The sequence below is a fragment of the Talpa occidentalis genome, unplaced genomic scaffold, assembly GCF_014898055.3.
Source record: "Talpa occidentalis isolate TD23 unplaced genomic scaffold, MPIMG_talOcc4v2.1 talOcc4.7, whole genome shotgun sequence".
Classification (NCBI taxonomy): Eukaryota; Metazoa; Chordata; class Mammalia; order Eulipotyphla; family Talpidae; genus Talpa; species Talpa occidentalis.
In genome coordinates this window covers 99469083-99489414 of record NW_023605083.1, presented here as the reverse complement: position 1 = coordinate 99489414, position 20332 = coordinate 99469083, and the positions used below count along the sequence as shown (strand labels likewise).

At 46.3% G+C, this 20332-nt stretch overlaps 1 protein-coding gene across 1 annotated transcript in view; it reads right to left on the bottom strand.

Annotated features, from left to right (window-relative positions):
- GRAP (GRB2 related adaptor protein) overlaps positions 1-15333 on the bottom strand; it is a 30208-nt gene extending 14875 nt beyond the window's left edge. Inside the window, exons 1-3 of the mRNA XM_037493813.1 lie at positions 15238-15333; positions 7825-8028; positions 1056-1153 (exon numbers count right to left, since the gene is read on the bottom strand). Coding sequence (XP_037349710.1) covers positions 1056-1153; positions 7825-7902 — 176 coding nt within the window. The 5' untranslated portion in view covers positions 7903-8028; positions 15238-15333. The remainder of the gene's footprint in view (positions 1-1055; positions 1154-7824; positions 8029-15237) is intronic.
- Between the last annotated feature and the right edge of the window lie 4999 nt (positions 15334-20332).

Genomic DNA, 20332 nt, shown 5'->3' with positions numbered 1-20332 from the left:
ATCCGCCCCCCTCCCCTCGGCTCATCCTGTTCCTCTCCTGGGAATACCTCTTTTTTTCAACTTACCTAACTCCTGCTTATCCTTCAAAACCTTACTCATTGCCACTTCTGAGAAACCCTCTCTGTCTAGTTGCCTCAGCACTGACTGTCTTCCTATGCTGTAATTTCTTTACATCCTGTTTCTCCCACAGGATGGGGCTGTGCTGACCCTGGTGTCTAGTCATGTGTCTAACATCTCCCAGCTGGTCCCCCGGGATCACAGCCAGTTTCGTGAATAAGCCCCAGCATCTCGGGCCTTCCTCAGTCATCATTCAAGCATATCAAGTCAGTTTTTCATAGATTTCTTGGCCACCAAGAATGGGGATGGGCTCTGCCCCAGCCATTCTCTGGACCATAGCATTGCCGGCCACCTGCTGAGATCCTGGCAGGGGCTTCCCTGGCCAGCAGGCCCCTGGGCCCCACACACTATTCTCACTCTGCCTTGTCCCAGACTCTGTTCAGCCAATGTCCAGTTCACTTCCATACCCCAAAGGCAGAACCCAGGGGGGTTTCCTCTTCATGTCTCCTTTGTCCCCTCCATCCCCATTGCCTATCCTGACACAGGTCTGAGCCAATCTCTTAGAGAGACCTCTAGAATCCTCCGCAGATTGGAGTTTTAGCCCTCCTTGTGTTACAGACAGGGAAGCGGAGGAACAGAAAGGGCAGGGCCCTGACTGAGGTCATGCAGCAGCCCATGGCCCAGCCAGTTGAAGGCCCACCCCCCTGTCCTCTCCAAAGCTCTTCTGGGTGTTCTCTGGTGTTCTAGGTCCTCAGTGTCAATGCCTGGGCTCAACCTGACTCAGCCATCACTTTGGACCATGCTCACATCTCCTTTGGTCCTTGCTGAGGGTGGAGACTGGAGGCCCCAGACGAACAGTAACTGAAGTAAGGGTGTTTCCATGCACAAGGGATGCACCAGGCCCCAGTCTACACAGAAAGCTCAGCTCAACCTGGACAAGGTAGAGACTCAGATTAGGGGATTGAATCTTGAGGACACAGCTGGGGACAGCCACTTACGGGTGGGGCTTGATGTGGATGTAGTTCTTGGGAATAAACCCCTCGGCACCCCGGAGCTCTGCCTTGTACCAGTTCTGGTCATCTTCCATGTTCAGGATCTGTGGACAGGAGAGACACAGACACTCAGTTACTGGGAGAAATAGCTGTCACCTGCCGAGGACCTACACTCATCTCTGAACCATGTAGTAAAGGTCTGAGGTTCCCAAGAAGGTTGGGGAGCCAGCTGAGTTCAGTGCTTAGTGTTAGTCTGGGGTCACTGCATTTAAACAGTCCTTGCTGTCTGAACTCAGGGTGATGACTCTGGGGGTTCCAGGCACCAGGGAGCAAATAAAGGAGAACTTTGGGGAGGAACCTGGTTTGCTTGGGCTCCTCTCCCATAGCGTGACGCCCTTGTCTCCCCCAACAGGTGTGCAGAGAGGAACTGAAACGGGGGAGTGGGGGTGGGGAGCACTGGGGGTGGGGAGCACTGTGGGTGAGCAACAGAGAAGCCACAGGGAGGAGCAGGCCAGATCTAGGAGTGGGTATAGCATTAAACTTGGGGTTCCCTCCTTCTTTCCCTGGGCAAGTGTTCCATGTGTCACTCTGATTCTCATACAATCCTCCAAGTTCAACCTCACTAAAGTCCACCTCACAGGTGAGGAGACCAATGCCCAGAGAGAGGAAATGAGTCAGGCCACGCAGCAGGGAGAGGTGAAGCCCAAAGAGGAAGCCAGGATTCTGGGTTATGGGTTCAGTTCGTGTGGGGGGAGGGGCACCTGTTTTCACCCTTATCCCACTTTGTCTCTGGACCACGTCTAGGGCTCCTCTTTCCTGTCAGCCCTGGACCAGTTCTCACCATCCATTCAATGCTAGTGGGGATACTTGGTGAGAGAAAAAATTGGATGTAGAATAGCACCCCAAGTAGAGGACACTGCAGAAGCAAGGACTTGGGGGCAGTCAGTCAAGAGCATCAGCATAGATTTTATCAAGAGGAGCTGAGATTTTGTTCCCTTGGGCCTAGGCCTGAGGCCCCACCCTAGTGGGCAGACACCTCCTCCCTGTCCACCAGGCCTCACTGAGCCCCTTCCTTCCTGCCCTTGTAGCCTAGGCAAGGTCAGCAGTCCCAGGGAAGACGGAAGCAGGTGGCTGAGTCAGGAAAAATTTTGCTGAAAACCAAAAACAAAAATTCAAAATTCCCCCAACATACTGAAAAATTAGGACAGTGAGCCACCTTCCATAGCCACAGATTTAATGAAGATGTCCTGGTGCTTGGACTATAGGGTGCTCTTGTCTGCCTCTGACACTCTCCACGTGGCTTTGGCCTCAGTTCCCTCGTCTGTGAAACGGGTGCATTTATGGCCTACACTGAATGTGTCTCATGGACAGCAAAGTGGACATGTGAGTGTAATATAGCTAATATAATCCCTATCTGGTTTTATTTCATTTTGTTGTTTTGTCATCTCCACTCCAAAAAACCCAGAAAAGTTCTCTTTGATTACATTAGCTGAATTCTTACTGTTAACATTGCTCCAATGTTGATATTTGTTCCAAAGCCCCAGACCCCCCAAACAGAGGGAAGCTTTGTGGGAATTTTCACAGAGCAGAGAGACCTGCTCCTCCCTAGTGAAATGCTCTCTTGCCCTACCCCCAAGATTCTGCCCCCACCATGCCTTCCACCCAGGGTACTGCTTTCCCCACTGCTCCCTGGCCAGTATGTTCACTCAGCAGCTGTGTACTGGGTACCTGCTGGGAGCCAGGCTCAGTGCTAACACAGCAGGGAGCAAGGAGCTTACATTCTGGTGGACAGAGATAGACAATAAAGTAGGAAAGAAACAAGTAAACAGTATAACTTAACGTGGTGGTAAGTGCTTTGAAATTTTTTTATCAGGGTGACATAGATGAAGGATGTCATCTAAGAAGGGTAGGGGGACCTCCAACAAGGAGCAGATGGGGTGGTCGAAAAAAGGCCCATCTGAAGGAGGCAGCATGTGAGCTGCAATCTCTGTCCCATGGAAATAAAGCCCCATGAGTCTGGTAGAGGCAGGAGAGGTGGTATTATAAGATGAGTGGGTATAGCATGTAGGTTTTGTAGGTCTTGGAAAGAAGTTCAGATTTTATTGTAAAAGCCAAGAGGAACTGGGGCCTCTCTGGTGGCACAAGGGGTTAAGCATAGCACTATGAAGCTATCCGCAGCCACTGCAGCAGGAGTTTAATCCCTGGCCCGGGAGCTAACCCACATGATGCAGCAGATCTCTCCTGTCTCGCCTTAGCAGTGTATTCAGTAGACCTGCCTGTTCTGCTCCCCACTCTGTCTCTGGTGAATCCTCTCATCTCCCACCCCTCTGGTCTACACCCCAGCTCTTGTATGCATAAATAAATCTTAAAAAAAAAAAAAAAGCCAGAGGACCCACTGAAGGACTGTCACCTGTTGTCTAGAGATAAGGCAGGGGTGGGGAGTGAAAGTCTTCCGCACTAGCTCAGATGGGTGATGCTGCAGGGGGCCTGGATGGTTGGGGGTGGGGTTGCTGAGAAGGTCAGATACTCAGGGTCGGTTTTGGAAGAGTTACCAACAGGACTCAGAGTTGCTGCAGGCTTGTCCAAGGGAAGTCACAGGGTTGAGGCTTGAGCGCCGGAAGGCCCTCAGTGGTGGGGCCTTCAGCTGCTATGGGAACAGCTACAGGGGAGCAGCTGGGGTGTCTGCGCTGGGTCTGAGGTGCAATCAGACATGTCAAGGAGATGGAGGGCTCCCTGAGTGTGGGTCTTGGGGTCATCCATGGAGAAATGGGGGAGGCAAGTCTCTCCTCCAACAGGGAACATGGGCTAGCCAGAAATGCCTGACCTGTTGGGGAGGGAGTTCTTTATCTCAAGGAAGTGACATTTGGGGCCATTTATCCAGAGTGTCTCCACATGGCACCAAGTTTGGCAAAGGGCCTGGGGCCAAACTGACACCTAGTTACCCTGGTCCGGGGGAGGAAGAGGGGACGCCCCCAGGACAACATCACGGTGAAGGGTATTTTTACCATTACAGAAGTGGGCCCAGACTAGAGCGAGGGGGAGGCCTCGGAGCATAAAATTTAAGGGGATGCCAAGAGACTCAGGAATCAAGATAAATAATGTTTTAAGGCAATGTGTTAAAAAGAAATCAAAATTAATGCAAATACTCTGAATGTGGTCATTAGTTAATAATGCATCGGTATTGGTTCATTAATGTAACACATGCTGATAATATTAGACGTTACTACAGGAAGAACTGGGGGGGAGGGGGTATGGGAAGTCCTCTGAACCATTCTCATGATTTTTCTGCAAGTCCCAAATTTTCTTTAAAATAAAGTCTATTTAGGGGCCTCCCTGATGGCGCAAGGTGTTAAGCACCGCACTATGAAGCAAACCGCAGCCTCTTCAGCACGAGTTCGATCCCTAGTCGTCCAGGGAGAAACCCACATGGTGAAGCAGACCTCTCTTGTCTCGCCCGCTGCTCCCCTCAGCTGTGTATTTCGGTCAGTCTGCCTGTTCTGTTCCCCGCTCTGTCTCTGGTGAATCCGCTCACCCCCCGCATCTCTGGCCTATACCCCAGCTCTTGTATGCATAAATAAATAAATCTTTAAAAATAAAATAAAATAAAGTCTATTTACAAATTAATGCAAAAAAAATCCATCAACATCTTAAAAAAGGCAGGATTTGACTTTGTACCCACAAGGTCAAAGAGTGGGGGCCTCACCTCTGCATCTGGCCCTAGCCTTGCAGGGATGCTTGTTATCGTAGGGTATGTGGGAAAGGGAGAAGGAATAAAGCAGAAAATATAAATTGTTCATGGGTCCACCTCCCAGAACTGACAACTGTTAGCTTATGAGAACATTTCTTGCTAGTCTTTTTTCCAGGACTAGAAAATGGGGCATGAATATCAACTTTCTCTCCACAAAATTATTGCCTATGGATTATCTGTGTGAAGTTGGACTGTGTGTACACATCTGCATTTTGCTTTTTGCCATTTCACATTGCGCCATGAGCATTGAATGTCATTAACCATCCTCCCAAAATAGTAACTTTAGGGACTGTACAATATTTTGTGCCATCACTGAGCAGGGAGTATAGGCGGCTTCTACAGCGCACACCAACATTCCCTCCCTGCAGCTCCGTTCTCTCCAGGCAGTCTCCATGCGACAAGCTCTGTGTTTTGCTTATTTATCTGGTTTATGGCCATGTCTGCCACCAGAATGTCAGCTGCGTGAGCAGTGACTGTCTGTTTTCTTCTCTGCTCATCCCAGTGCTTACACCAGAACCTGGAATACAATGTGTGCCCCTAAGCCCTAGTTTCATTGAAAATGAAATCCAAATCCTTCCTGTGCCCTAACTCCTGCCTGCCTCCCAACCTTACCCTCACCCCGTCCTTCTCGCTGGTTGTTCTTCATTCGCAGACCTTTCTTTTAGCTCTTTAACATCTTAATACGACCCTGGCTCATGGTGAACCCACCCAACCCTTAACCAACTTCTGACTCTGGTTCCACTCTGACCTCAGCCAGGTGCTCTCATCCCCTGCTCTTCGCATTAATGGTTCCTTCTCATCCTTCAGCCCTCAGGCCAGATGTCATTTCTTTGGAGAGACTGCCCTGATCACCTCACCCAAAGCTGTCCCACTGTGTCCTTCCTCCCTGTTCACTCTTCCACCTCCCATGTTGATTTCTTCAGCCAAAGGAGATCAGAGCTGTAGTACTCTAGAATTATCGGTACGTGCTCAAGACCTCAACAGGGAAGAGATTGGTGGTTGCCAGTGGCAGGACATGGGGGTGGTGGAAATGGGGGTCAAAAGTTACAAAAAGTTCTTGTTTTAGCATAAATAAGTCCTGGGACTACAATGTCCAGCCTGGTGACTACAGGGCATAACACTATTGTATACTTGAAAGTTGCTAAGAAAGTAGATCTTAAAAGTTTGCACACAAGACAAAAATTGGTAACTACATGAAGTGATGAGTGTTAACTAAGCCTACTATGGTGAACATTTTCAATACGTAATTTATCAAATCATTATGTTGTATACCTGAAATGAACATGCTGTTATATGTCAATCATAGCTCAATAAAATGGGGAAAAATAACCCAAAACATGTTTGTTGAATGAATGAGGGCAAAGTCTGAAAGCACCCTTCATCTTTGTGGATATGAGGTGCTACCTTGCGCCCACACATGGGGAGCGTGCCCCAGTCTCAGCTAATGTTTTCATCCTTCACTCATCCTCATGTCTCACTGAGTCTACTAAGTACCAGGCACTGGGTCCCAGAATGGGCCCTGCCCTCAGGAGCTGCCCCTCTTCCTGAGCAGCCAACAGTTCATTAGAAGCAAACACACCAGGAGGTGGCCAACGCTTTAGCAAAGGTCACTGGGAAATCTGACTAATCTCGGGGTAGAGGTGGTGGGCACGGGAGCCTGAGAAGCAAGTGGGGATGTCACAGTCTTTTCAACAATTATCTGGGGGGATCCCCCCCACTCTACCACTGACTGATCACTCTGAGCCCCAACTGGAGGCCGTTGCCTACCACCTTCTTAGTTCCAATGCTATCCAAACCCAAATCTGAGTTTTGAGACCCCAGATTGGCCAATAAGGCCTGTGACCTAGACTTGGGTCTCACTAAGAGCTGCATGCTCTGGCTAGAGAGGCCTGGTGCTAAGCCTGCCCCTGTTTGCAGCGAGCCACACTGCCATGGGGTGAGGAAGGCACAGGTGTGGGCATCGCAGCATAGAAAAAGGGGAGTTCCTCAAGAGGATGTGGTTCTTCTGGGGGGAACATTAGTCTCTCAAATCAGCCTGGTTAGTTGAGTCTCATGGGGACAGAACATGTGTTCCAGAGCCAAAGCTCACAGGACCAAGTCTGACCTCACGCCAAGCCTCTTGTCACCTCCCTGTACTTTCATTTATCCCCTGTGAAATGGGGACACGGTACCCCTGCCCTCGACAGCTGAAACGCCACAGCAACAAGCATTGCTGAGCTCAAGCCCTGGGATTGTAGGGTGTCAGCAAAGAGCAGTCCTGTCCCTGCTGTGCTTGAAGCTTGGGCAAAGCAGGACCCGGGCTGCTGAGTGAAGGGCTGTGCCGTTGAGCCCCTTCTGTTCCAGTGGGAAGCAGGGTGGAAGCGCCAGTGCCCAGATGTTGGCATGACCACCCTGAATCCAGCCCCTGAACTCTGCTTTCCTATGCAAACTGGTAGGGAAGGACATTGCCAGAGAGGGAGAAACCACAGACCCATCTGCCCGGACCACCTTGAAAGATGGTGATGGTCATTAAAAGGGGTGCAGACAAGGAGAAATGAGCTGTGGTATCATTTTATTTCCCTTTTCTCCACATTGCTCATTCTTGATGCTTAAATAACAGTTATTTGAGCCCCAAAAGATTAGCTTATGTACTTATTCTGTAACACTTTCTCCCTCTCACATATTCCTTCTCTCTCTCCCCCCCCCCCATATCCTCCTCTTCCCCCTCTCCCTCTCCAACTGCTTTCAACTTCTTTTCTGGAAAACTGGGTGTTAAACAAACTTCTGCCAGGCACTATGTTAAAGTCTTACTGAATCCTCATAATAGTCCCCAGAAGAGGGATCACTATTTCTCTACCCGTTTTCTAGATTGGAAAACTGAGACTCAGAGGGAGGCGGTACTTTTTCCAGAATCACATAACTGATTATAGGAGAAGTTGGACCTGTCCTCCAGAGACTTGACTGTTTGGGGGGCTGTCCTGGGCTTCTGGTCCTTAAACTACCCCCGTCCCTTGTGGGGCCGACCCAATCCGGCTCCAGTCACCCTACCTTGAGTGTGTCCCCTTTGTTGAAGGCCAGCTCATCGCTTTCTGTGGCTTGGAAGCTGTAGAGGGCCACGGACTCCATGTCGCTGTCCCTGAATCCCCGCAGCTGGGCTCCGAGCAGGGCTGGCAGCTTCCTGCTTCCTCTGCAGTCAGACTGTCTTCCTTTGTTTTGAGAGCCTGTTTGTTCTTTTGAAGCTGAGGCTGAGACCTGACAGGGGAGAAACAGGAAGCAGAGATATGTCACAGAACAGGGGGGCATATGAGAGGCCCGACTTTACTCAGACCTCAGGGAGTCCCTGGGCAGCCCTCGGAGCAGGTGCCAGTCCCTGCGTCCATGTTACAGATGACAAAGCTGAGGTTTCCAGAGAATGCTGCAAGCCAGCCTGCCAGCTTAGGGTATGTCACACGGTCTCAGCCACGTCCCCCACTTTGCCAATCTATCCGCCACATTCTCTAAGCTCCGATGCCTCCATGTCTCCCCAGTTCCTGCTCTATCAATGCCAAGCTCCTTGTCCAGCATTAAGTTTCTTCTTAGCTACTACCAATACCCGCTACCACACACCTTTCCAAACTGATTCTCTGTCCTTCTAAACAATTCCTGAGCTCACTCTTCATTCCCCAGCCTTTTGGGTATGTGTATCCCTCTGCCTAGTGTTCTTCTATCTCCTCCCAGGAGATTCCAACTCATTCATCAAAACCCAGCTTAGAAGGCACCTCTTCTGCTTGAAACATGGATAAAAAGACCTAAAAGACCTGCAAGTAAATATTGACCTTTCATTAGCAGGTTTATTATAGGCAGCAGAGCTGGTGCAGCAATTCTAAAACAATTGTGTGAATTGGGTAGGAAGGAGTATAAAAAAATAAATATGGCAATGTTGTTTGCAACCAGGATTCTCTCCAGGAAGGAAGGGAGACCCAAATCTAGAAGGGGGAAGCAAGTAAGAACCCTGTGCTGTTGGATGGAAGTTCAAAGTCAAATTGTTGTTACTGTTTTCTGTTAAAAAGTTTTTTCCTCCTTATGGAGAGGAAACAAATAAGGGATCAGGGGAAAAAATAGGAATTATAATAAAAATCAAAATCAACAGGAAACTATAAATCAGAGACATTCTGCGTGGGAGAAGGAGGGAGAAGGATCAAAACAGGGGTGGGAATTGCATAAGGGACTATGGTGATGGCACGTGGATGAATTGGTGGTGAGAATTTCACAGGAGAAAGCATACATTGTACAAGAATGATGGAAAATATATATAAAATAAAATAAATTTTTTAAAAAAGGCTACAGATTTAAACAACGACGACAACAACAAAAAGTTTTTCCACCTTCATTTTTACTAATGTGATTCTACCATGGTTTCATATTTTAGCTTGTGGGTTATAATCCATCACTCTCATTATTTTGATGCTCAGATTGTCCCTGATACCACAACCTGCTGTGGCAGCAAGATTCCCTTCAGGCTACCTCTTTGTCTTTGAGACATGGCCCCATCCTTCCCTGAGTACCCTCTAACTTTCTGACAATAGGTTCTAGGCTTATCTAGGACTTTTCCTGCCCCAGATCTGGAATCAACCATGTTTCCAAGGACAAGTTGGGTGGTATTTAGAAACTGTGATTGAACTTGTGTTAGGCATGCTTGTTACATGGAGGTCTCCCTGGTTCTAAATTCTCTCAGCAAAAAGAGTTAGGGATGTGTGTGTGTGTGTGTGTGTGGGGTATATGTATATATGTATGTGTATATATATATATATACACACACACATACAAATATACATGCTCATATATATGCTCGTTATTATAAATATACTATCATATATTATATAAAATGAGTTTTTAAAAAGATCTATTTTTATTTATTTATGCATACAAGAACTGGGGTGTAGGCCAGAGGTGCGGGGTATGAGAGGATTCACCAGAGACAAAGTGGGGAGCAGAACAGGCAGATTGACTGAAACACACTGCTGAGGGGAGCAGCAGGCGAGACAGGAGAGGTTTGCTGTGCCATGTGGGTCAGCTCCTGGCCGGGGATCAAACTCATGCCGTAGTGGCTGGTGATAGCTTGATAGTGCTGAGACTTAACCCCTGCACCACCAAGGAGGCCTTAAAATGAGTTTTAGAAATGTTTCCTTGTGGACAGAGTATGTCCATATTTATATATTTATATATAAATATATATATTTATATATATATACATATATATATATACGTATTTTTTTTTCTGTCTAAATAGTTATGGATAGTAGAATTAAAAGCCATGAACTCAGCCAAATACAAACTGGTGAATGCAGGTGAGGGGTATGTGGGTGTACGTTCCCACAGCTTTTCTGAAGATTTGAAACTTTTCTAGATAAAAAGCTATGATGTATAATATATATGATAAATACAACATACATATATAAATCTACAGTTATCTCAAAATAAAATGTTTATTTTTTAAAGAAGTTTTGGGGAGAAAAGAAGAAGATAGCCAAAGCCACCATCTGCCCAGAGTCCCATCTTGACTGGGCAGGTGGCGCCGCCATGGCCTCGGCTTGGCCCTGTCCCAGACCGCCTCTGGTCTCTCCTCCCAGCCCCTCCCTGTCTTTCGTCTGCCCCAGACCCCAGGGTGACAGGATGTCATAAGGCGCCTCTTTCCGGCTCTATTTCAGCTGAGGTTTCAAAGCCTCAGAATCGTGCAGTAGGGGTGGTGGGCGGAGGGGCGGGGGGGGGCGGTTGCCTGGAAAAATATCTGAAGTGCCTAGAGCCAAGTGTGCTGGGGGACTCTCCTTAAGAAGCTGAGCTTGTATCCTCTGGACCTTGTGGGCCAGGTGGTGGGTCTATTTTATTTTTTAAGGTAATTGTCTTGCTCTATGCCAAGTCATGCACAAAGAGATTTGTCAGTCCCCCACAAGGGCCCAAGGTTAGTAAGGACAGGTCTGGGCCCAGGCCAGAAACCCTGTGCCACATGGCCCTAGCGATCCCTGCCTGTCACATAGTGAGCCAAGAATTGACCATGGCAGGCATGGCAGAAGCAGCCACCCAGATCTTAGATCCTAACTCCAGTGGCTGGCTGATTAATGGTCCAAAGACCTGCAAGTGCTAATCCCTGCAGCCTGTGAAAGCTCCCTTATGTGATGACAGGTCTTTGCAGATGTGCTAAATTTAGAATCGTGGGATGGGCCAAAGCTCCTGAATTATCAATGGGCCTCAATTGCAATCTAAGCATCTTGATGAGAGGGAGGATGAGGGAGGTTGGACAAAGAAGAGTGATATGACCGTAGCACAATACTACTTTGATGGTTTTGAGGAGGAAGGGGCCAGAAGCTAAGGGTTACCATTCTAGAAACGGAAAGAGGCAAGGAATTGTCTCTTCCCAGAGGTTCCAGAAGGGGCCCGCCCCAACACCAACACCTTGACTTCAGCCGATGAAACTGGGGACTTCTGGCCTCCAGAACTGTAGAGAATAATTTCACATTGTTATAAGCCACTCAAGATTGCGCGGACTTGTTATGGTAGTCACAGGAAACAAATATACCCCCTCTGCCTCAGGACTGATCCTGGGGTCAGAGATGATAGTCAGAAATGGCAATTCAAAGATGGGAAGTTAAGGACAGAGAGAAGAAATTGACCACAACCTCTCATTCCAGGCCCAGGGCAGCGGCTAAGGGTGCTGCCTCACAGTGAGCTCTGGAATGCAACCAGAGTTCCACTGCACAGGCCTCTGACCCCTCCAAAGAGATTGGTAGTTGACTGAACTAAGGGATGACCTAGATCTCCTCCTGGAGCAGGGAAGGAAGCATGTGTGAGGGAACATTTCACAAGAGAACGAAGAGAAAAAGTCAAGTTGTTTTCTGCTGCCTGTTCATTCTAAAACTATTTTTTCAGCTTCTGTTCTATGCCTGGCTCCGTGTAAGATTTTGTGTATGTAACAGTGAGAAGGACAAAAATAAAAGACCAAAACCTCAACCCTCTTAGCCGAGACCAAGGACCTAGCCCCCCTCGAGGAAACAGGGCCCTTCCTCCCCAAGCCTGAGAACCCAAGATCCCTCTTCCCCCAGATCACATACACAGGGCTTCTCTTCTCTACCGAGATATGGGCCCCTCTGCCCTCCTCTCAGTAGGAGGGTTTCCTTCTTGGGAGAAACAAGAAGTCAGCATTTCATGCTGCCCAACTACCTGCAGAGGAGGCTAAGTCCTGGAAGAGGCGGGGGTTCCCTTCTCCAGCCCAGCCCCAACTCATGGGTCAGAGGCTCTATCTTAAGGGCAATGTGCTGAGAGTTCTGAGACCCTGATCACCCCTCCCCTGGCCCAGGAGGTGATGGTTCACACCAGGAGGAGGAGTCAGGAGGCTGTCAGGCTGCTGCCTTCCCCTCCACTAATGCTCAGTGTCTAAGTGGGGCTACTGTGCACCAGAAGCTTGCTATTGTGCCTGCCCTGGCTCCAGAGCTCTGGCTCAGATTTTGCCTGGTGGAGAAATAAGCTCTAATTGCTTCCCAAAGGAACTGATCTCCTAATTCTGTAATTATAAAGAAAAGTAGAAATGCCTATTTTTCCTTTTCTTCTCCAAATGGATTTATAAAGTAATTTATAATATAGTAGGTATATAATGTATTGTTGATGCTATAACATACGAAAACATAATGTGTGTGATATATTTGCTAATAATAGCACAAAGGAAGTGAGGGGACAAAACTGTGTTGGGCTAAGGGAATGATTACAGATAAGTAACAATTATAACAATGTGCTGTTGAGTTTGTAACATTAATAGATATAGCAACACACACAACAAAACCACAAAAAGGCAAAAAACAAAATACAGTGTCATTTCTATATATCCCAGGAATTTAACTAATATAAATTGGAAACTGATTTAGATAAGTTCAGATGTATATGGGAAATCAAAAAGCAACTTTTAAAAAGTTGGAAAAAATAATTAAAATAATTAAATAATAATAATAAACATAATTAAAGGAATTAAAATGCTACATTAGAAAATACTCAATGAAAAAGAAAACCATAAAGGAGGAGTAGAAGGCTAACAATGACATGAAACATAAAGAAATGGTAAGTAAAATAGCAGACATAAATCCAACTATATCAATAAAGACATTGTGAATAGATTAAGGTACATTCAAAAGGCAGAACTTGTCAGACTGGATCTCAAAACATGGTCAAACTATATGCCATCTGTAGGAGACATCTTTCAATTCAAAAATACAAACAGATTAAAAAATTTTAAAAGCAGAGAAAGATATATCATGCAAACAACAACCACAAGAAAGTTGAGGTGGCTATCGTGAGATTAGACAAAACAGACTTTGAAACCAAAAAATATATAAAAAGAATACTTTATACTAATAAAAAGGTCAGCCCATCAAGAACATGTAATAATAATAGATAATCTTGTTATTATGCAGCTAATAGCTGAAAACCAAAATACAGGTAGAAAAATGACAGAAATGAAGGGAAAAACAGATAATTCAACAAAGACAATGAAGGCTTCAATAACACCTTTTGAAAATTAATAGATAGAAAATGAATAAAACAGCTAGACTGAAAACCAACTAGGAAACAGAAGACTTGAACACACGATAAACTAACCAGACCCAGTGGACATCTATGGGATACTGATGGAAAGGACACTGGTGGACACCCAGCAGCAGCCGGCACAAATTCTTCTCATGTGCACATGGAATATTCTCCAGGATAAACCAGGCAGGTCACGAAACAAAACTCAAAAGGGATAGAAGCAAAAGGTTGTAAAGGAATATTATGAATAATTGCACACAAACAAATTAGATTAGTTAATATAAATAGACAAATCCTAGAAAGGCACATACTACCAAAGCTGAATCAAGGAGATATAGATTATTTGAAAGACCTACAACAAATGAAGTATTTGAAATACTAATGTTAATATTCATACTAATTTACCCACACAGAAAAGCCCAGACTCAATAGCTTCATAACTAAATTCTAGTAAATTCTGGACCATAACGCACACCTTGACAAATTTAAAAGAAACCATGCAAAGTACACTCTCAGAGCATGGCAGACTTAAACTAGAAATCAAAGACAGAAATGTTGCTGGGAAATCCCCCAAATGCTTGGAGATTAAACAACACACTTGTACATAATACATGGGTCAAAGAATAATTCTCAAAAGAAAATTTTCAGCATTTTGAACCAAATGAAAATACAACCCTAGTGGAGTTGTACAAAAACTTGTGGAATTCAGTGAAAGCTGTGCTTCGAGAGAAATGTAGAGCATTGAATCCACATATTAGGAAAAATGAAACATTAAAATCAACTGCACAGACCAGACTCCAGGCTTGCTCACATGTCTAGTTCTGGTTCCTCTGAAACTAGGGTGGACAAACCTGATACGAGATTGAGAAAGGTGATAAATTGAAATTGAAGACAACAGAAAGCTGAGAGAAAAATCCAGTGTCTTCAAAAGAAACAAACGAACAGCAGAAATCAGCAGGCAGATCATAATGAGGCATGCACCACCAGTAGACGCTGCAGTCCATAAGCATCACCTTCTCATTTTACTTCTTTTAGTTGTTTAACTTTGTAAAATATAAAGAGGTTGGATCAAATGACAGTGCTGCCTCTTTTCACATCAAAGAATCCAGAACTACTGACAACAAAGGCGGTGCCTACCTCTCTCATCTGCTTGTCTGGCTGGCAGGGAATTACTTATATGTTGGTGAAGGGAGAAGCTGGGTAGAACGACAGTGAAATCTAGAGTAAAAAACCAAGCTGGTTCAAGGTGTTTGGTAGACTTTTGAGTTTGTGGGCAAATATTTACCTATTCATCTATTTATGTGTTTGCAGTTAAAAAAGAAAAAAGACTAATGCTATATCAAAACCCACTGAAGTTACTGATGAGGAATAGGATTATAGGCAGGTTTTAAAAATACCTCCCCCCCCCCAGCCCGGCCTTTCTTTTTTTTCCCACTTTTAAATCATGTCATCCTCCTGCTGAAACCTTTCCAAATCACACACAGTTAAATAAAAATTTCTTAAAACTTTTTATTTTATTCATTAAAGGACTCCATCAATCACCCCTAGGAGTTCCACAGTAATAATCTGAGTCAAAGTTGGGGGGAAATGAGTTTGTAAAGATGTGACTTTACAGTAACCCATTTTATGGGAGGCGGGGAACAGATTAAGAGACAGCCTAGGAATTGCAGGAGCGCGAGCTCGAACCCACGGTCCTGGGGCGCCAATTCGTGTGGGTCACCCAGGGGGCCCCAGCGTCAAGCCGCAGTCTATGGTCGCCTCTGCCCTCTTGCGGTGTCTCTCGGAACTACAGGTCGCCTTCCTGTCGGAGAAGAGAGCGGTCAGCAGCCCGGGCTGCGTTAGGAGGCGGGATTCCGCAGTGTCCAGGCTAGACAGACACGGAACCTCAGAGAAAAACTGACCCCATCCACTCACCGCTTCCTACTGATGCAGAGACTCAGGCGGAGGGAGGAAGGGATCTGCTGAGGGACAAGGGAGCTAGCAGTGCCAGAGAGAGGCCTGAAACCTACTTTCCAGAAGGCTGGCCTCTTGCACTGGGGGACAGCCCCTGGCTGAGTCACAGGGGCTGCAAAGGCGGGGCCTGGCTAGCTCTGGGCCTGCAGCTGCCCACCCCCTTCAGTCTCCTGCGACTCCAGGATTTTCACCATCCTTCTGCTATCTGTAACTGTTTAAAAAACTTAAATTTGTTCTAGAACAGATGTCCTTTTTTAAAGGACGACTTTTAAAATGTCAATGACTGCATTCAAAGGTGAACTTGCTTGTTGCCACTCTTCACCGGAAAACTGTGTCACTTTCATACACAACAATGAAACTAAGTAAGATAAAACAAAGACGGTGTTAGTAAATGCTGTTGGATTCTGTTTCTCACCAAGGCCTGCTCTCTGTTCAAAAAGATTGACAACGTACCAGAGAAGGATTTTTCAAACACATTTTATATTCTGACCTGGAAACACATATAAAGATGAAACAAAAATTTCACAAATGTCCTTATTTTTCAGTTATTTTCTATTGTATTTTATTCCATCTTCTATTTTTAAAAATATTCAAAGGCAGGTAAATGCACAAGTTCAAAAACATTGGTGGGGGTTGAAGTTGACGGTACATGAGGACTGTTACTTTCTATTTTTGTGCATGTTCAGAAATTGCAAATAAACATAGGGGAGCAAAAAAAAAAATGCCACCCCAAACGTGTCTTTGGTGAAACATTTCATGGTTTGTTTCAGGAAGGAGCTCTGAAGGCTGGGTAGAAGTTACTTTTGATGTTTATATCTAATCCTCTCTCTGTAAGGGTTTTCCCCCCAGCCCCCAAGAAGACCTAATCACTTCATCCCTTTTCAATGGAAAAGGCAGAAGTACCTTTGTTTTCCCCATTAATACCCTAATTAATTTTCCCTTTCTTCCCACAGCCTCCCTCATCCTAGCTAAGCTATTTCAGATGGCATCTAAAGCCAAGTGCATGATTACTGTCTTATTGGGTCTCTTGCATATATATAGGAGGTATAACTGTTATTATTAAATGTCTATATGCCTTTTTCTTTTATCAATCTAGCTGATGCCTGTCTGAATATTTGCCACCCTAGAAGAACCCACAGGGATAAAGGATCATTCTCTTTGCATCCCAACACAAATTAGAAAGTTAAAACAAAACCAACAACAATACTGAACTATTGATTTGGATTTAGCACATAGATTTCACAATTCACTAAGGGGTCACAAGCTATAATTAGAAAAACTGTGTTTCAGAAAGATTTAAAATGGTCCCAAAACCTTGCAGAGATTTCACCTGGACTTAATCAACAGATTTAGGGAGAATTAATAAGACAACTGCCCTCCTTCTGTAACTGATTCTCTCCCAAGATGACCAGAACAATTCCTCCTATTCTGTATATACATCGTGTTCTCATGCTAAAATGTGAAGCTTAGTTCCCCTCTCCTTGAATCTGGGCTTTGAACAATGCACCAGAAGTAATATTCTGGGACTTCTGAATCAATAATTCAAGAGGACCAGAAACTTCTGACTCCTACCTCTTGGAATGCACATGCTTGGAATGGGCCTCCATGTTGTAAGGAGGCCCAAGAAGCAATGTGGAAATGAAACAGGGTAGAGACCTGTGGGGAGGCTGACAATGGCAGCCTTTATCTTGACTTGTACCTTGATTTTGCCCTTTTCTTTCCAGACTTGCCTGGCCTTTTTTGCCCCTTTTTTACTGTTTCCTCACCAGAAGCTGCCTTAAAATCATGGCAAGCTTTCAGGGCTCAGTGGCCCCACTTTGGGGCAACCCTGTTTGGCTGGGCACTTACCTACGAGGGGATGGGTAACTTTGGGTGTTTCCCTGAGAAGCTATTTCCTTTCTCTTGTTATTATACACACATTCCATTAAAGTTCTTTTTATTGAGGATCTTAATGCACTAAGAGTATTCTGTGCCTTCATGTGGCAGATGGCAGAACCCACTTAAAGTATGCATGCTAACAGAGAGATCCCGGTAGAGGAAAACTGAGATTGCTAACTAAAACTTCAGATGAGCCGCTAACTGGCAGTCAGTGTCAATTGCCAGTCATGTACTTCCCGTTCATGTCTATGGCTTTCCATATCAAAAGATTAACAGATAAAGCACAGGACACCCAGATAAACTTTATTTTCAGCTAAGTAATAGGACAGTCATGCATGGAGTTAGGGATACATTCTGAGAAATGTGTCATTAGGTTTTGTTACAAGGCAGGGTGAGGGGTACCCCCAAACCCCCAAAGCTGCATGCCGTAAATAGGCTCTACCATTGGCAGCATCAAGACAAAAACATACTCTAGTGTGTGAGTCCTTTAATGGAAAGAAACTTTAATAAAATTAATGTGCAATAAAGAGGAGGCAAAGAATATAGTTTCTAAATCAAGCACCCAAAGTTACCCATTCCCCATGGGTAAATGTTCAGACTGAACAGGGTTGGCCTAAAGCAGGGCCACTGAGGCCCAAAATCCTGCTACAAGTCTAAGGTACCTTCCTTCCCCAGTCAACTCTGAGGTGCGCTTGGCCCAGTTGTTTGAGCCCCCAGTGGTGCTGAACACAGCTGCCTGTGGCAGGACCCTGCTCCTTCTTGGCTTTCCTCCTGTCCGTGCCTCGCTGCCCTATACCCCTACTGGTGCTCCTGAAGATCACCTCCCAGAGAAATTCCTGGCACCCAAATTGTTATTTGGGGTCTGTTTTAGGAGACCCAAACTGAGACAGTCAGAACTCAGTAAAGATTAACTATAAAAATAATAGCTATGATAATTCACCCACATTTTCTCTTACAGTGTAGGAAAGCGATTCTGAATATAATGATTATAGCTAACATTTATTGAACACTTAGGGGGAACATGTTCCTGCTGTATGTTTCTCACCAACACCCCCTGAGGTATCATTAAGTCGAATTTAGAAATGGGGAAACAGAGGCACGGCACCCTCAAGTTTCACTCAAGGTCTTGCTGCTGGTAAACAACAGATACTAGGTTCACACCCAGGAGGTAAGACTCAGCACCTGCATGTTAACAACTGGGGGCTTGGATTTCACTCTGGGGCTTAAAGAGGCCAAGCCCCAGAGTGAAATCCAAGCCCCTTGTCTTGGCTCTTAAGGCCCTTCCTGACTTGCCCCCTGCCCTACCTAAGTCCTGCCCCATGTGCTTTCTTCTCCAAGCACCTTGAATTACTTGAATCTCGATACCAGGTACATTTTCCCTACTGTTCCTTCTGCCTTGAAAACCCTTCCTTCTTGTAACTGCCACTTTTCAAGTCACAGATCTGTGTGTACTGATCTACTGTCAAGCAGCCAGCTCTCAGCTCCATGGCCTCCCAGGTAGCTTTCTCAGATCACATGATGGTTTCTGACTCAGAAACCATCACAACACAAACTGAGTTCCAACACTGCCCAGTTGAGGCTGGGCACCTATTGTCTGTACATTGCAGCTCTAATGAAGGAGACATACAAACTGCCTGCACTCACAGGGATCTCATAAGGTAGTGAAGAAAGGCCTCACTGAAGGGATGAGCAGATACCTGAAGGAGATGAGGAGGCCGCGTGAAGATCTGGGGGAAGTATTCCAGACAAAGGGAAGAGTGCTGAAAGACCCTGAAGTGGGAGTGTGCTGGGGCTTGAGGGAACCTAGTAGACTAGTGATGGATGCTCAGGTTGTTTTATGGTTGGGGCTGTTACATGAGGCATGATGAACATTCTAGAATGTGTCTCCTGGTGCCCACACCTGCATCTTTCTGTTGTGCACTGGTGCGCTGGACTAGCTGACTCTGAGGGTCACTTGTGACTATGCCACTGGGCCTTGGCCAGTTGTTTGCCAAGTGGTGATGCCAGACAGGCAGGTCATTTTAACTGCAGTTGCTTAAGACTAGTCTTCTACTCTGTCCTCCATTCTGACCTCCCCCCCCACCATCCTGCAGTCCCTTCTTTTGTATCTTTAAGGTTGTATTCTTCTCAAAAAGGGCTTCTGGAATTATAAAAGCTTCATGTTCCACAGAACCCATTTCTCCCCCTGAAGAGGTGGCTTTGTAGACCACAGTTAGGCCCTGTGGGGGTGCTCAGCTGAGGAGGGATGAGGCCTGACCTAAGTGTGGGAACAGACTCGGGGAACGCAGCAGGGGATGCAGGAAAGGAGGCAGGAGATGGAGACGACAGTGTTGGTGGGGGGAGGAAAAACAAGGAGCGTGTCTTTAGATGCGGGGATGTTGGGTGCATGAGCCTGGAGTTGAGGGTGAGGGCAGGTCTGAGGATGACATTTTAGGAATTAGCAAGTGTTTACACCCTCTAGATTGAGGCCACCCCAGTAAGCAGAATAAAGGTCCAGGGTGCAAAGGGACCCAGCATTGATAGGTCAGAGAGGAGGAGGAGCCAGAGGAGGGGTCACCTAGGATGTGGGAGGAGACAATACTGGTAGGGGGCAGCGTGTTGCACACCTGGCTGGTCCCCCTGACAGCCCACTGGGGGGACACAGATGTCTTCACCTCCCTGCAAGGCTGTCTCAGCATCCCACCCAAAGTATCACCTCCTACATTCTCTGTCCCCCTCCTGGTTTATTTCTTTACAGCACGCCCCCTTGTGCTGTTATATAACTGACATTTAGCTTTGTATTTATTTGTTGATTGCCTGTCCCTTCCACATCCACTTCCTGAGGACCAGCAGCACGTCCTTGTCACTACTGTATTCCCACGTCCAGTTCAGGACCTGCACACAACAGATACTCGGGAAATGGTTGGGGAACACATTTTGCAGAAGAGGAAACTGAGGCTCGGAGAGGACAGGTCCCATGGAGAAAAGAAGGCGGCACGGGGATCTGGGGCAGGGCTGCTGCTCTCAGGGCGAGAACCCGTTGACCCTCTTCCTAGACGTCAGGCCTCTCTCGGTACCCTGGACGCCTGGGACCCAAACTAGGCCCAGGGCAGAGCTGGGCCCAGACGGGTGGAAACAGCGCCGAGATCTGGGAGTCGCCGGCAGAGGGTGCTGGAGACGCGCGCCGCGCCCAGGGAGG